Source organism: Delphinapterus leucas, chromosome 20 (assembly GCF_059928025.1).
Source record: "Delphinapterus leucas isolate spDelLeu-1000000601 "Yukka" chromosome 20, BTC_Dleu_Yukka2, whole genome shotgun sequence".
Taxonomy (NCBI): Eukaryota; Metazoa; Chordata; class Mammalia; order Artiodactyla; family Monodontidae; genus Delphinapterus; species Delphinapterus leucas.
Genome location: NC_143148.1, coordinates 12,393,399 through 12,407,703, shown reverse-complemented (window position 1 = coordinate 12,407,703; position 14,305 = coordinate 12,393,399). Strand labels below are relative to the sequence as shown.

The window sequence follows — 14,305 nt, the reverse complement described above, 5'->3', positions numbered from 1 at the left end:
AACACGTTGGGGATTGCAGCCTTGGGAAAACCCGGAATAGTGTAGCAACATTGTCCAAACTAAAGTCACTTTTACCACTTTGGTAGATTTTTATTTTGTCTCAGTCAGCATTCAGGGCAGGAAATTAAAACCCATGCTGCCAGGTACAGTTGGGCAAGTTCTGTACTGTGCAAGGATGCCACTTTTAATGGCACACCATTCACTTCGTAGACTTGTATGTTGATTCCAGTAATTTTCTAACGTGATAGATTGTTAAGAAAGAGGTTTTTCTTCATCTTTTTCTAGACAAAAATGCCTTCTGTCATAGCAAGAGTCCCACAGAAACGATTCTAGGTACTTCAGGAAGAAAGGGAAGGGAATTGGGTATTCATGAAATCGTCGGGAGGATGTTAGTGGTGGCAGTCTGGGTTGGAGACATTTGAATTTAAGTTTGCAGCCCTCGATTGAGCTGCAGTCTCTAGAGTTCAGGAAGATGTCAATGCTGCTGTTGGGAGTCCCTAAACTTCACACTTGGGAAGCTCCTGATCAGATGCTGGTACCAGGAGCGTGGCCAGTTCACACACAGCTGCTCCCCCCGCTGGCCAGGTGCCAGCCAGGAGCTTCGGGCAGATGGCCGAACGAATCTTCCCTCCAGTGCCCCATCTGCAGGGGAGGCTAGGAAATGTGGTTCCTGGCTGGACAGTCACGTACCCAGCTGAAGCTATGGATAAGAAGGGGAGATTGAATGGGGGACCTTTCTTCGCAGTCTGTCATACACCTGACCTGGTAATTTTTAAATCGACTGAAGTATATTATATGTATATATGTATATATATAGCTTAAAACCTTTTCTCACACCATGTAGATGGGAAGGTGTGATCACTTGCCAGAGTAGAAAATTAACCACAAAAATAAATACAATAGGACATAGCGCTAAATTCTCCCTGGATGTTTTTGTCCTGTCCAGGCTCTGAGCCCCAGCCTCCTCCTGCTGCACTCCTTCCATTAAAGAGGAACATCAGTGTTTGAAGCATTTGAACATCAGGGTTTGTGGCACCAGAGGCACACTTTCACCTTGTAGGATCTGAAAGATGAAAAGGGGAAGGTGATTGCCATCTTCACTAAATGGCACAGTGCAGATGGCTCGTGGGAACCCGGGGTCTGTGGTCTGTGGATCCTGGTTTCTACTGTCCGCCTGCTGGGGGCGCTCCCTGGCTGTTTCTTCCATGTGCAGTTGATGTCTGCACTCTGAGCTTCATTTTCTTCCTGTGCAAAGAGGACTCTTTCTGTGGTACACCGCCCGCCCCCCTCTCCCCCCACCACTGCTACCCCACCGGGCACGTAGCAAGCACTGAATAAATTCAGCAAATCACTTGCTGAGTACCTGTTACACACTAAGTACTGTTCTTGGCACAGGTTGTGCGGTGGCAAATGAAATAGACAAGCTAATTTCAAATGCTGGGTTCTGATAGAAACAACTGACATAATGGGGTGATGTGTCGGTGGAGCTGGGGAGCAGTAACAGGTGATCAAGGGGAGCCCCTCTGAGTAGGTGATATTTGAGTAGAGCTGTTTGATGCTCTCATGGTACTTGGTGCTGGGTGTTGGGTATGTGGAGATGGCTTAGGCCCAGTCTTTGCCCCTGATGAATTCTTCCCCACCCCAAGCCTGTGTATGTCCATCTGCTTCCCCTAAAACTAAAGTTCGGACTTGCTTGCTGACCAGGGGTGAGAATACCTGAGGAAAGAGCTGGGTCTTCAGGCATGTAGATCTCTGTTTGAAGCACAGTTTTAGAAATGAGACTTGAGTTCAAATCCTCTGCCACTTTCTCATTCTGACCCTGGGCAACTGACTGAGCTCCAAGATCAGTAGTGATGGGTGTGGGCCTGGAGCCAGATCTAGCCCCTCCACTTCCCAACTCTGTAACCTTGGACAAGTTCTTTAAGGCTCTGTGCTTCCATTTCTACGTAAAATGGGGTTATGATCACTCCTCTTAAAGGTGGTGCAGAGTATACATTTGAGTTAATAAAAATATGCATTGTGAATGCTCTATAAGTAACTACTAGTTTTTATTATTTCTGTTTCAGATGAGAAAGGTGAGGCTCTGGGAGGAGGAATAGCTTAGCCCAGGTCACCCACTCAGGAAGTGGCTTATGAGGATAAATAGTGATCGTGGTAGGGCATCGCCTAGCTTAAGGTCCAACATATAATATTCACTCCATACTTGGGAGCTGGGGCTATTCCTGGCAATCAAAGGGCTGCCTTGTTCTGCTGCCCCTCAGCACAGGAAATTCCAAGGTGGTTTTTCCATACTGGCTTCTCTGGTTCTGTCCCTGCGGGGGAGAGCAGAGGGGCCCAGGTCCCCAAGCCAGCTCATAAAAGATGGAATTGAATATCAACTTGCCTGTCTTAACCCCGTCTCTGTTGAGGGGGTGGCTGTTACTTGGAGTGGCCTGGGCTGCCTTGAGCCTATCTGGGTGTTTCCTTGTGCTGGCAGCCCTCACCCTGTCCTTGAAATGGTTCTGGCTGGGTAGCAGACTATAGGTGGTGTGGGTGAAATTTGGGACTGGTTTAAGGCGGGGACAAGACCCAGAACACAGGCTTCCTTGTGCCGCTGGAGAGGGAGGGCAGGAGGGAACTGGAGACCCCGTTCCTCCCTTAGGCACTCTCTTGCTTACAGTCCACGATGGCTTGGTCCTCGGTGTTCCTTGGTGTTGTCTTGCTGTCTGCCTTCCCAGGTCCTAGTGTCGGGGGCCACTCGATGCCCAAGCTGGCTGACTGGAAGCTGTGTGCTGACGAGGAATGCAGCCGTAAGAGTTGGGGGTTGGGGGCGTTGGGGGCTTGGATTGCTAGCCTGTGGGGAGGGTGCTGTTACTCCCTTCTGTTCCTTCCCCAGACCCCATCTCCATGGCCGTGGCCCTTCAGGACTACGTGGCCCCCGACTGCCGTTTCCTGACCATACGCCAGGGCCAAGTCGTGTATGTCTTCTCCAAGCTGAAGGGCCGAGGGCGGCTCTTCTGGGGAGGCAGCGTGAGTCTTGGGAGAACAGAGGAGGCAAGGGTAGGGTGGCTGGGGTGGGCGTGCACCCTGATTTTTCACCTGAAGGGAAAATCTGAGGGAGTGAGCTGAAATATAGTTTTGGAGGAGAGGCTATTGTGGTCTACTTTACTTTGTTTAGCAATTATTAGGGCACCTACTATGGTGGGTACAATAAAGAACGACCCCTTTTATTCTAATGGAGGGAGACAAGGAGGTAGGTGCCACCCCAGCAAAAATATCAGCAAGTATGTGCTGCTTTGAGAATATAAAGTGACCGGGTGACTAATTCACATGGGGTGGTCAGGGAGGACCTTCGAGCATGTGACTTTAAGCTGGGATTGGAATGACAAGGATGGAGCAAGCCAAGTCGAGATCAGGGAGAAGAGAGTGCAAAGATCTTCAGCAGGAGTGAGCTTGCCATCTTCCCAGACCGCGGCTTTTAACTCCTCTTCCCCAGGTTCAGGGAGATTACTATGGAGACGTAGCTGCTCGCCTGGGCTATTTCCCCAGCAGTATTGTACGCGAAGACCAGACCCTGAAGCCTGGCAAAACTGATGTGAAGACAGATGTGAGTGTCTTGGGGGCTGGCAGGGACTTGGAGGGAGGGCCCTTGGGCAAAGATGCTCCTACCCTTGGCTCCCTGGCATCCTAGCTGTATGCGCTGGAGCAAATCCCCTGCCTTTTCTTATCTGAAAAATGAGGAGTGATTTCTAAGCCCTAGTCCGATTGAGAGGTGCAAAGGGTAGAGGGCTCTAGGCTAATTTGCATAGCACTTGTGCAGCCAAACCTGGCGGCTGTGGCTGCAGCATTTGCTAAAACCACTCGATCCTTTGTGGTGTGACCGCTAGTTTTCTCCCCACTGTTTCCCCTTTCTCTTTTTCAGAAATGGGATTTCTACTGCCAGTGAGCTCAGTCTACCGCTGTCTCTGCTGTTGTTTCTCGCTGACTTTATGCAAATACATCAGCCAAGTGCAAACTATGGGTGTCGGTGGTCTTTGTGGTGGGTCTCTAGAAAGGAAGTGTTTCCCCAGGCTTCTGAATCTAGCCAATCAACCCACTGACTGTGGTGACGTCAGTGGTTGCTAGGCAGAATTTCATGGACTAAACGCTCTTTGCTCCAAGCTGGGTACCAGAGGTGGGCTCGTAAGCTTACATATTACAAACAGATGAGAAGATGGAACAACTAAACAGCCAAACTGGGGGATTATAGTGTCTTCTCTAGACTAATAAGAGAACTATTGAACTATTGGGAATGAGCCAGTTGAACCATGAGGAAGACATAAAACACAGAGCAGAGGTTTTCTAGGATTTCTTGGAAGATTATCCGCAAAGGGAGGTAGGAGGTTAATCTGTGCGTATCATGCGTACCATCCCAGTTTTCATCCTCCTTGCCTTAGAGATCAGTACGCCTCAGCTCTGGATCGGCTCCTACCCCCGCTCCCTTCTTTGCATTCGTGTCCCCGCCCCCAAGTCCGCTTCTACCCAATCTGGAATCTCGACTCTGCCCACGGACTCCTGACCAAATCCGTTTCTCTGCTCGGCGAAGCGTCTCTGGCACCGCCAATCGCTCGTGTTGGTCCCGCCCCTTTAGGCCCTGCCCCTCTCTCCCCACCAGTCTGCGCTTTTGTCCCGCCCCCTGCCTGCAGAGTCCGCCAATCCTTGTCTTGGAAAGCGTGGCCTGGTGTCCCGCAGTATTAGCGGGTCGCGCCGGAGGGGGGTGGAGGCGGAAGTGGCGGCGCCGGCCCGGGGAGTAGGAAGAAGCCGGGGCTGCAGCCCGAGTGGAGCGGCTGCCAGCCGAGGAGCAGGCGCGGCCGTGTCGCCATATTGCGGCCCTAAGCGGCCGCGACCGAGTCATGGCTGAGACCTACGGTGAGGGTGGTGGGCGGAAGCTGGGGTCTGGGGTCTGGGCCCAGAAAGGATGCGGCCTGTGGGTATGGGGCGGGGCTTTATATATCAGGGGGCGGGGTCAGCTATTATGGGGCAGGGCCTAGTTGATGCTGGGAGGGGCTTAGTGGGTCTGAGGCTGAGCTTAATCAGTTTGGGCGGAGCCTGAGGGTCTGGTGTCTGGGCGAAATAGATCTGGGGCGGGATTTGAGGGAAACAGTCCTGATGGATCATGGTTAGATCTTGAGGGAAAGGGTGAGCCTTAACGTGTCTGGGCGGAGCCTGAGTGGATGGGGCGGGGCTGATTGTGTGAATGGCAGGGATCAACCTTGATGGGCTGGGGGGACGCTGAAGGGATGCTCTGGGCCCTGGGATTACTCTGGGAGAGGTCTGGAATGCGGTTGGGGGTGAGTAGTCCTTTAGGCGGTGGGGCTAATGGCAAGGGGTGGGGTTTAAGCTTGAGAATAGGGGTAGGGCCTTGGGCTGAGGGAGGGATGGAGGGACTGAGAATTGGAAAATCTGGATGGATGGATAGATAGGAAGTAGGAGAACAGGATGCGGTAAAAGGAGCACTGGTTTAGGAGTCAGAGGGAGCTGCATTCATTCAACAAACAGAGAAAAGCAGAGGGAACTATGCAAAGACTCTGAGGTAGGAACCAGCTTGTCATCTTCAGGGAGTAGACTAAAGGCCAGAGGCTGGAGTGGAGTGAATGAATCAGAAAGTGGTAGGAGCTGAGTTGTGGGGGCCAAGGGCAAGATTGTAGTCCTTGGTAAAATGGTGAATCCCAGCTCTACCTGGCAGTGGGATCTTGGACAAGTCAGTTAACATTTCTGGCCTCAGTTTCCTCATCTGGAAAATGGGGATAATTATTAGTATATCTCCCTCACAGAGTTTTCCTGAGGGTTGAGTTGTTGATGTAAGTAAAGACCTTTAGAACTGTGCCTGATATGTGGTAAGCACTATATAAGAATTATCCGTTACAGTTGTTACCCACTGTTCTGTATCTGTCTGTGTCTGTTCTCTCCCCATAATTGTGATGTTCTTTGGATTCCATCTTTTCATGTCTATCTTTCTCTCTGCATGGGTTTCCTTGAATTTGGCTCCATCTGCTCAGACTTCCTCTTCAAATTCCTGGTGATTGGCAGTGCAGGAACGGGCAAATCATGTCTCCTTCATCAGTTCATTGAGAATAAGTGTGAGTTTCTGACAGTGGTCCTGGGAGCACTAAACTGTGGGCATGGCCATGGTGTGGGCAAGTAGGCAGCTGCCGGGGTGGGCAGGGGCAGGGCTGGCCAGAGGTACAACTCCAGTGCTGGCTGCCTGGTTCTTACCTTGGTATATGCTCTTTGCTATACCTTTGCCTCCTTGAGCCTCAGTCACCCCAGCAATGAGAATGGGTTTGTACCGGCTGAGGAGGCCTTGGAGGACAGGGAATCCTCTGAGCCCCCGCACTGCCTCTTCTCCCCCTCCCACTCCCAGTCAAACAGGACTCCAACCACACAATCGGCGTGGAGTTTGGATCTCGGGTGGTCAACGTGGGTGGGAAGACCGTGAAGCTACAGATTTGGGACACAGCCGGCCAGGAGCGGTTTCGGTAGGTGGGCTGGGCCCCCATGGAGAGAAGGTAGGGGAGAGGGGAGGAGAGAGGAGGGATAGAGGTGTGCAGAGTTACCTGGAAATATAATGACAGGAGCAAGGAGACGCTGAGAGGGCAGGCAAGGTAGAGGGAGAGAGAGAGAAAGAGACTGTGATGAGCAGGTCCATGTAGTCAAAGAAAGAAGGCGTCTTGGAGAGAGGACGACAGAGACAATGAGAAAAAGAGATTGAGAAGGAAGCATAATGAAGAGTGAGAGGGCCAGGGAGGGACGGCAGACCCTAGCGAGACGAGACTCTGTGGGATAGACCCATGTGGCTGGAGGGACGGAGACTTTTCCCCAGGGAGAAACGAGGCCTGGAGACAAGAAGATGTTTGGGGTGGGGCGAGGGGTAGAGAATGACAGAGAATGACTAAAACAGAAAAGGAAACTTGAAAGAGAGATACAAACACTCAGGAAGGGAGAGAGAAAGAGAGACAGACTGAGAGAGAAGAGAAAGAGAAGGGAGATAAGGAGACTCAAAGAGAAACAGAGGTGAGAGACAGGGAGAGTGGGACAGGGGTGGCCAGAGAGATGGAGAAATGGATGTTTTGTGGGGAGAGGGAAATGTGTAGGACTCAGCACACAGTATGTCTTCAGGACATCTCTGCAGAAAAGGTGACAGACACATGGAAACCCTGAGTCTGAGAAACAGACAGCAGGGAGAGAGAAGCAAGGGAATCCAGTCCATGGGGAAGCGTGGTTCCTGGGCAGCACTGAGTAGCTGCTGAGTTAATAATTGTGTGTGAGTTCTCTGCTTGAGGTGCACAGAGGTAGAGACTGAGAGGGTGGAGGGGAGATAGGTGTACGACGTGCACCGGGCTGGCAGTAAGTGCTCCATAAATGCTTGCAGCATGATTGCATGAGTTCCAGAGGGACCCAGCCTGTTCCAGGGAGAAGCAGACAGTCGGCCACTCTGGAAAGGGGACCTCCCCCAACCAGAGCAGGAGAGGGCCAAGCGGTTGTAGTTGTGTAGTGCTTGGCTAGGACTGGGTGAAAGGGGGATGACAGAAAATGTTGAATGAATGGGAAAGGATGAGGATGACAGAGCCAGAGCAACAGAGATGGAGAGAAATAGAGAATTAAAGATACACATGCACACAAGAGACAGAAAGGCACAGACCAATGAAGAGATGCAGAAAGACAGGGACACAGAGAGAGTCAAAGGTAGGAAGAGGGAATTCCCTGGCCGTCCAGTAGTTAGGACTCAGTGCTTTCACTGCCGGGGCCCCAGGTTCAATCCCTGGTCAGGGAACTAAGATCCCACAGGCCAAATGGCACGGCCAAAAAGTTGTGTGTTTTTTTTTTGTGGTACGCGGGCCTCTCACTGTTGTGGCCTCTCCCGTTGCGGAGCACAGGCTCCGGACGCACAGGCTCAGCGGCCACGGCTCACGGGCCCAGCCGCTCTGCAGCATGTGGGATCTTCCCAGACCGGGGCACGAACCTGTGTCCCCTGCATCGGCAGGCGGACTCTCAACCACTGTGCCACCAGGGAAGCAGAAAAAGTTTTAAGAAATGAAAAAAAGGTAGGGAGACTGAGGCGGAGGCAGGCAGCTAAGTGCGATAGAGATTGAGGGAAACAGAGAGACCGCAACTGGGAGAAACTGTAGACCACGGCCAGGTTTAGAGGGATGGGCCAGCAGTGAAGGGGGGCCTCCGAACCACCAGTCTCTCTCCGCAGAGGGGGGCAGTCCTGGGGCACACCCCAGCCTCGGGGGTGACTGGGTCCCCCTGGCCCCACAGGTCGGTGACACGGAGTTACTACCGAGGGGCGGCTGGAGCCCTGCTGGTGTATGACATCACCAGGTGGGTGCACGGAGTGGGGCGGGGTGGGGCCTGGGCTGCCCCCCACCCGCGTCCGCCTCCCTCCTGGCTCCCTTCTCCACAGCCGGGAGACCTACAACTCGCTGGCCGCCTGGCTGACGGATGCCCGCACGCTGGCCAGCCCCAATATCGTGGTCATTCTCTGTGGCAACAAGAAGGACCTGGACCTGGAGCGTGAGGTCACTTTCCTGGAGGCCTCCCGCTTTGCCCAGGAGAACGGTGAGGGCTGGGCGGGGGGGCTATACAGCGGGGCCCTGGGCCTGCTGGCTCTCTGTAGCTCTGCCCAGCAGGGGAATGTGGAGATTTAGAGGTCTGGGTTCAAATCTGGGTGTTGCCACATTGCGAGCTGTGTGACCACTCTGGTCCTCAGTTTCCTCATCTGGAAATCTGGGATCATGGCATTTCTGCTTCACATAGTGCATGACGGGTAAGGGATGTGGTCCATGGGGACTTCTCAGCACTGCCTGGATGGATGGGTGCTTGACTCACGGTGGCTGCTAAGAAGGTTTTGACCACTGTGGGGAGGCAGCGCAGGGTATTGGTATAAGGTGCAGACTGCAAACTCTGATGGCCCTAGGGGACAGGTACATTTTGTGAGCAAAGGAGAGGGCACAGGGTAGACCCCCGGTTAGCAGGCACTGGCATTAGGGGAGTAGACGAGACTGACAGCCACATCGAAAGGTATGCAAGGATACTATCATCAAAAAGACTACAAATAACAAATGTTGGCAAGGATGTGGAGAAAAGGGAACCCTCCTACACTGTTGGTGGGAATGTAAATTGGTGCAGCCACTATGGAGAACAATATGGAGGTTTCTCAAAAAACTAAAATTGAACTACCGTGTGACCCAGCAATCCCACTCCTGAGTATAGATCTGAAAAAAACAAAAACACTAATTTGAAAAGGTACACATACCCCAATGTGCATAGCAGCATTATTTACAATTGCCAAGATATGGAAGCAACCTAAGTGTCCATCAACAGAGGAATGGATAAACAAGATGTGGTATATATATATATATATATATATACAATGGAATACTAGTCAGCTGTAAAAAAGAATGAAATAATGCCATTTGCAGCAACATAGATGGACTTGGAGGGCATTATGCTAGGTGAAATAAGTCAGACAGAGAAAGACAAATACTGTTCGGTATCACTTATATGTGGAATCTAAAAAATAAAACAAACTAGTGAATATAACAACAACAAAAGGTAAGCAGGTCTAAACTCATTTGAAAACATCATGTTGGCCAAAATCCGCCGGCCTAGGGTCTGTCCATGTTCCTTCAGTTTGTAACCTGCAGGTTTAGAGGATTTGCCATCAGAAAGATGTGGATTTGAATCCTGGCTCTTACTTACTGTGAGATGGCTGTCACATGACTGGTGGGTGGTCTGTGATGGGCCTGTGCTAGATGGTGCTGGGGACACAGTGATGAAGACAGCCCTGGACCCAGCTGTCATGGCCTCACAGTCCGGGGGGCAGGGGGAGGACCATTTCCAGATAGTGACAGCCCAAAGAGGTCAGGGCTGGGAGTGGGGAGGCACAGGGGTCTGTGGGAGCCCAGAGGAGGCACCTGACTCATCCTGGGAGGTCAGGAGGACTTCCTGGAGGAGGAGATGTGAGCTGAGCTCTAAAGGAAGAGCTCGGTGGGTACCTGGGGAAGGGGGCATTCGTGGCAGAGGAACAGCATGTACGGAGGCCCAGATTGAAGGCAAAGGTGGAACGTTTGAGGAACAGAACGAGAGGCAGCAGGTCAGAGTCGGAGTGGAGGATGGGGAATGACTGAGACCCTGACCTTCCGAGTGTCTGCCCCCCCCCAGAGCTAATGTTCCTGGAAACTAGTGCTCTCACGGGTGAGAACGTGGAGGAGGCTTTCCTGAAGTGTGCCCGCACCATTCTGAACAAGATCGACTCAGGTGAGGCCCCCAACTGCCCGGAGTGGGAGTGGAAGGCAGGGTCCAGAGGACTCCAAGGGACCGGTCCTCACCTCTCTGCTCCCCCCAGGTGAGCTTGACCCCGAGAGGATGGGCTCCGGCATTCAATACGGTGACGCCTCCCTTCGCCAGCTGCGGCAGCCTCGAAGTGCCCAGGCCGTGGCCCCTCAGCCCTGCGGCTGCTGAGACCTGCAGAGCCAGGTGGGATACTGGGGACTCGGGCTGCAGGGCTGGTCTTCTGACAAAGGGGAGTACGGAGCAGAGACAGAGACGCAGAAAAGGAGAGGTGACAAGAGAAACAGTGAGGAAGAAAGACACAAGAACACTTGAGTTAAAGGGGCCATCTTCCCGGCCCTGGGAAACCACCCGTCCTTCCCATCCCACCGCCAGCTCTCTGCCCTGCATCTCTGACCCTCCCATTCATAATTCATCAAATGTTTGTTGAGTGCCTCTTCAGCGCCAGGCCCTGTTCCCAGCACTGGGGCTATAACAGTGGGGAAAACAAACAAAAATCCCTGCCTTCGTGGAGGAGATGGACAATAAACAAGATACACAAGCAAATTGTATAGTAGGTAGGGCGATAAGAGCTATGGAGAAGAATCAAGGAGGGAGGGGCGGCGGAGGAGTGGAGCGTCAAATAGGATGATGAGCGGAGGCCTCACTGAGAAGGTGACATTTGAGCAAAGACCTGAAGGAGCTGAGGGAGGGGTCATGTGGGGACCTGGGGGAAGAGTGTTCTAAGCAGAGAGAGCAGCCAGTATAAAGCCCTGAGGCAGGGCCCTGCCTCCTCCCCTGCGTGAGGAAGTCCAAGGAGGCCAGTGTGGCTGGAGTGGAGTGTGTGTGCGTGCGTGCGCGCACGTGCGTGCCGGGGAGTAGGCGAGCTGGAGATGAGGTTGGGGTGGGAGGAAGCAATGAATTAGGGCCTTGTGAGCCACAGGAAGGACTCTGGCTATACGCTGGGTGGGATGAGAGCTATAGGAGGGCTCCGAGCAGAGAAGGGACAAGATCTGATTCAGGTGTTCACAGGGCCCCTCTGGCCGCATATAGAGGAGAGACTGAAGGGGGCAGGGGTGGTTGCCTGGAGACCAGTGAGTAGGCCACTCCAAAGTCAAGGTGAGAGACGATGGTGGACAGGATCAGAGTGGGGGCGGAGGAGGGGTTGCGAAGTGAATAGGTTTGTACCCTCCCTGATCTGTCTCCAGGCTTGTCCCCTCCTCATGTAGTCACTGGGTCTTCCTAAAGCACAAATCTGATTCCTTCCCTCTCTTTTCGGGTAACCTCTCCCCCTCCTCCAGGAAGCCATGCTTGTTCCCCTGTGCTTGGTCCAAAGTCCTTGACAGGCTTGAAAGTTCCTACAGGATTTGGTCCTATCCCCACCTCTCTGCGGGTGTGTATGTCTTGACAATTCTTGTCTCTGTGCTTCATGCCCACCCAACCCTCCACCCCACAGCCACTGGCAGCTCCAGGATGGCTGTGGAGCAAAGTGTTTAGACTTTGGATATATGTACTTAGAGAGCAGAGCCAACATAATTTCCTGATGAATGGATATGGAATGTGAGAGAGGAGTCAAGGATGAGCTCTTTGGGCAGGGCTCTTTTCCTTCCAGGCCTTTGCATCTGCTGTGCCTGTGCTCCCTTCTGGCACCAACTCCCATTCATCATCAGGTCTCTGCTAAAATGCCTCTTCCTGCAGGGAACCTTCATAGGCTTCCCAAATGGGGTCACTCCCTCTAGATGGGCAGTCTCACAACTGCCCCTCCTTTTCAAAGCGTTCAACTGACAGAGTTGATCATTGTTATCTGTATGCTGTTTGTCTAACCCATCTGAGAAGGTGATAGATCACAGTCTCCAGAGCTGGGCTGCCTGCATTTATACTCCAGCTCTGTCACTTCATAGCTCTGGGCAAATTACTTAACCTCTCTGGGCCTTGGTTTCCTCATCTGTAAATGGGGCTAATGATAGTACCCACCTCAATGTGAGTGTGGAGAAGATTAAGTTAATTCATGTAAAGTGCTTAGAACAGGGCCTGGCAGTCAGTAAACTAAGACTTGATAAACGAGGCCTGTTTATTATTTTTCTTCTTCGTATCCATTTTAAAGACTCTGGGCTATGTAGAATCAGATGGGTGTGTACTCTTCGCCTCAGAGCTTAGTTTTGAGTCTGTTTCAGGGTGTTCCCTCAGTGAATCAAATGTAGTAAGACTGCATTTTCAAACTCTGTTGATTGCACTCTACAGGAGGAAATATACTTTATTTGTTGATCTAATACAGTCACACACGTATAAAACTAAAACACCTTCTTGTATTAATATTCTTTCTCTTAAAATTGAGGTGAAATTCACACAACAAATTTAGCCATTTTAAAGCGTACAATTCAGTGGCATTTAGTACATTCGCAAGGTTATGCAACCACCACCTCTGTCGAGTTTCAAAGCATTTTCATCACCCTTAAAAGGAAACCCCATACCCTTTAAGCATTCATTCTCCATCCTCCCCAGCGTCTGGCCCCCACCCATCTGCTTTCTGTCTCTATGGACCAACATATGAAGCACTCTGAAATTTTCTTTCTTTTCTTTTTTTTTTTTAATACGTTAACATTTTAATTTTTATGGTATTTTCTATTTTATTCTGTTACAACAATTGCTCAAGGCCCACCAAACTGATTTCCCAACCCACTAATGCAGTTGTACACATTGGAATCACCTGGAGAGCTTTAAAAGATACTGATGCCCAGGCCTTACCCCAGAGATTCTGAAGTGATCTGGGGATTTCTAGAAGCTCCCAGGTAATGCTATCTGCAGATAACTACAAAACAGGAAGTGATGTGTCTCCTCGGTTTGGAAAACACGGGAATGAGACCTAGAGCCTGGATGATCCAGGAACATAGAGGAACACAGAGGTGCAAAGGTGGGGACACAGAATGTAGACACTGAGATGCCCCTCTACAGACTCAAGGAGACAGCTCTCTGAGGCAAGTAAACAGGGAGATGCACGTGCCCTCAGCTCTAGAGCCCCAAAGTACCTGCAGACAAGAAACAGAAAGTCAGACAATGTAGAAACTTTGGGAGAAAGAGAAAAGTATGGACAGACAGGCACAGTTAGGCAGGCAGGAAGATACCCAGAAATGAGACAGAGACACCAGCCGACAGACCCAAGATCCCTCCAGTTCACGGCACACTTTTCTTTCAGCTCACCCGTTCTCCAGGACCAGCCCTGTCCTTCTGGCTGGGGCCCAGACCCAGGCCCTGGGAGACTGAGCCCCTTACCTGACCTGGCCCCAGAGAAGCTGCCCTGCCACCTGTCCCCCTTCCCTGGCCTGGTGGGGCCTGGCTGAGGGGCAAGACTGAGCCACGGGGGAAGGGGGAATCCGTACCTGCTGCTGCTTCCTCTGTCTTGGCTAACCCCTCTTCCCCCTGAACCCCTAACTATACTCAAAGAGTTTCCAAAGCCCGAGACCAGGGCCATTTGGCCTCAGCTCCCCTGGCCCTGCCACTGCGAGTACGTGTTATTTATTACCTTACCTGGAGGCCTGTCCCATCCCCACCCCACCCCCATAAAGCATTGTTTACACCTGTGTCATAGCCTCTGTCATTTTGGGGTGGTGGGGGGGGAAAAGAGGTCACTGACGGTGTTTGGGGGCCATGTTTTTGGGTTGGACATGGTACGGGGGTCCACCATGACTCAGATGTACGTTGTAGAGGGAGTTTGCCCACATACGTAACGTAACACTAATGTCCCTGTGTTTGCGATGGGTGTGATGGGATCTGTAGGAATGTGTGCTGCTTGTGTGTGTGACACTGTTGCTTATGACTACTCTGTGTCCTTGGTGATTGTGTCTGTAAGACTGGCGTTGTTTGGGACACCAAAGCTAGGGAATGAGAATTCAGGCCTGTAGTTGAGCCCTGGGTCTGGGCCCGGTGGGTGATAGCTATGCATGTCTGATGCCTGAAAGTCTGAGGCAGTGTCTATTTGGTGTGTAACTGTGTTTGTGTGCCCCTGAGGTCTGTG

The 14,305-nt window shown here is 51.8% G+C and overlaps 2 protein-coding genes across 2 annotated transcripts; both read left to right on the top strand.

Moving 5' to 3' along the window:
* The first annotated feature begins 29 nt into the window (after positions 1–29).
* MIA (MIA SH3 domain containing) lies at positions 30–4,028 on the top strand. Its single transcript, XM_022585606.3, has 4 exons — positions 30–2,789; positions 2,876–3,009; positions 3,476–3,586; positions 3,902–4,028. The coding sequence occupies exons 1-4, from the start codon at positions 2,666–2,668 to the stop codon at positions 3,923–3,925; spliced, it is 393 nt and encodes a 130-aa protein (XP_022441314.1). The 5' UTR covers positions 30–2,665; the 3' UTR covers positions 3,926–4,028.
* A 716-nt stretch (positions 4,029–4,744) lies between these two features.
* RAB4B (RAB4B, member RAS oncogene family) lies at positions 4,745–13,873 on the top strand. Its single transcript, XM_022585605.2, has 8 exons — positions 4,745–4,887; positions 6,018–6,098; positions 6,383–6,497; positions 8,281–8,343; positions 8,426–8,580; positions 10,186–10,281; positions 10,370–10,500; positions 13,487–13,873. The coding sequence occupies exons 1-7, from the start codon at positions 4,872–4,874 to the stop codon at positions 10,483–10,485; spliced, it is 642 nt and encodes a 213-aa protein (XP_022441313.1). The 5' UTR covers positions 4,745–4,871; the 3' UTR covers positions 10,486–10,500; positions 13,487–13,873.
* The last annotated feature ends 432 nt before the right edge of the window (positions 13,874–14,305 follow it).

What these genes read in the sequence shown, in the direction of transcription:
- MIA (XM_022585606.3), top strand. Translation starts at nt 2,666, where the DNA reads ATGGCTTGGTCCTCGGTGTTCCTTGGTGTTGTCTTGCTGTCTGCCTTC. An exon ending in GGCTCTTCTGGGGAGGCAGC is followed by an intron (nt 3,010 to 3,475) that starts GTGAGTCTTGGG and finishes CCTCTTCCCCAG; the next exon opens with GTTCAGGGAGATTACTATGG. An exon ending in AAACTGATGTGAAGACAGAT is followed by an intron (nt 3,587 to 3,901) that starts GTGAGTGTCTTG and finishes TCTCTTTTTCAG; the next exon opens with AAATGGGATTTCTACTGCCA.
- RAB4B (XM_022585605.2), top strand. An exon ending in GCCGGCCAGGAGCGGTTTCG is followed by an intron (nt 6,498 to 8,280) that starts GTAGGTGGGCTG and finishes CTGGCCCCACAG; the next exon opens with GTCGGTGACACGGAGTTACT. An exon ending in CTGGTGTATGACATCACCAG is followed by an intron (nt 8,344 to 8,425) that starts GTGGGTGCACGG and finishes CCTTCTCCACAG; the next exon opens with CCGGGAGACCTACAACTCGC.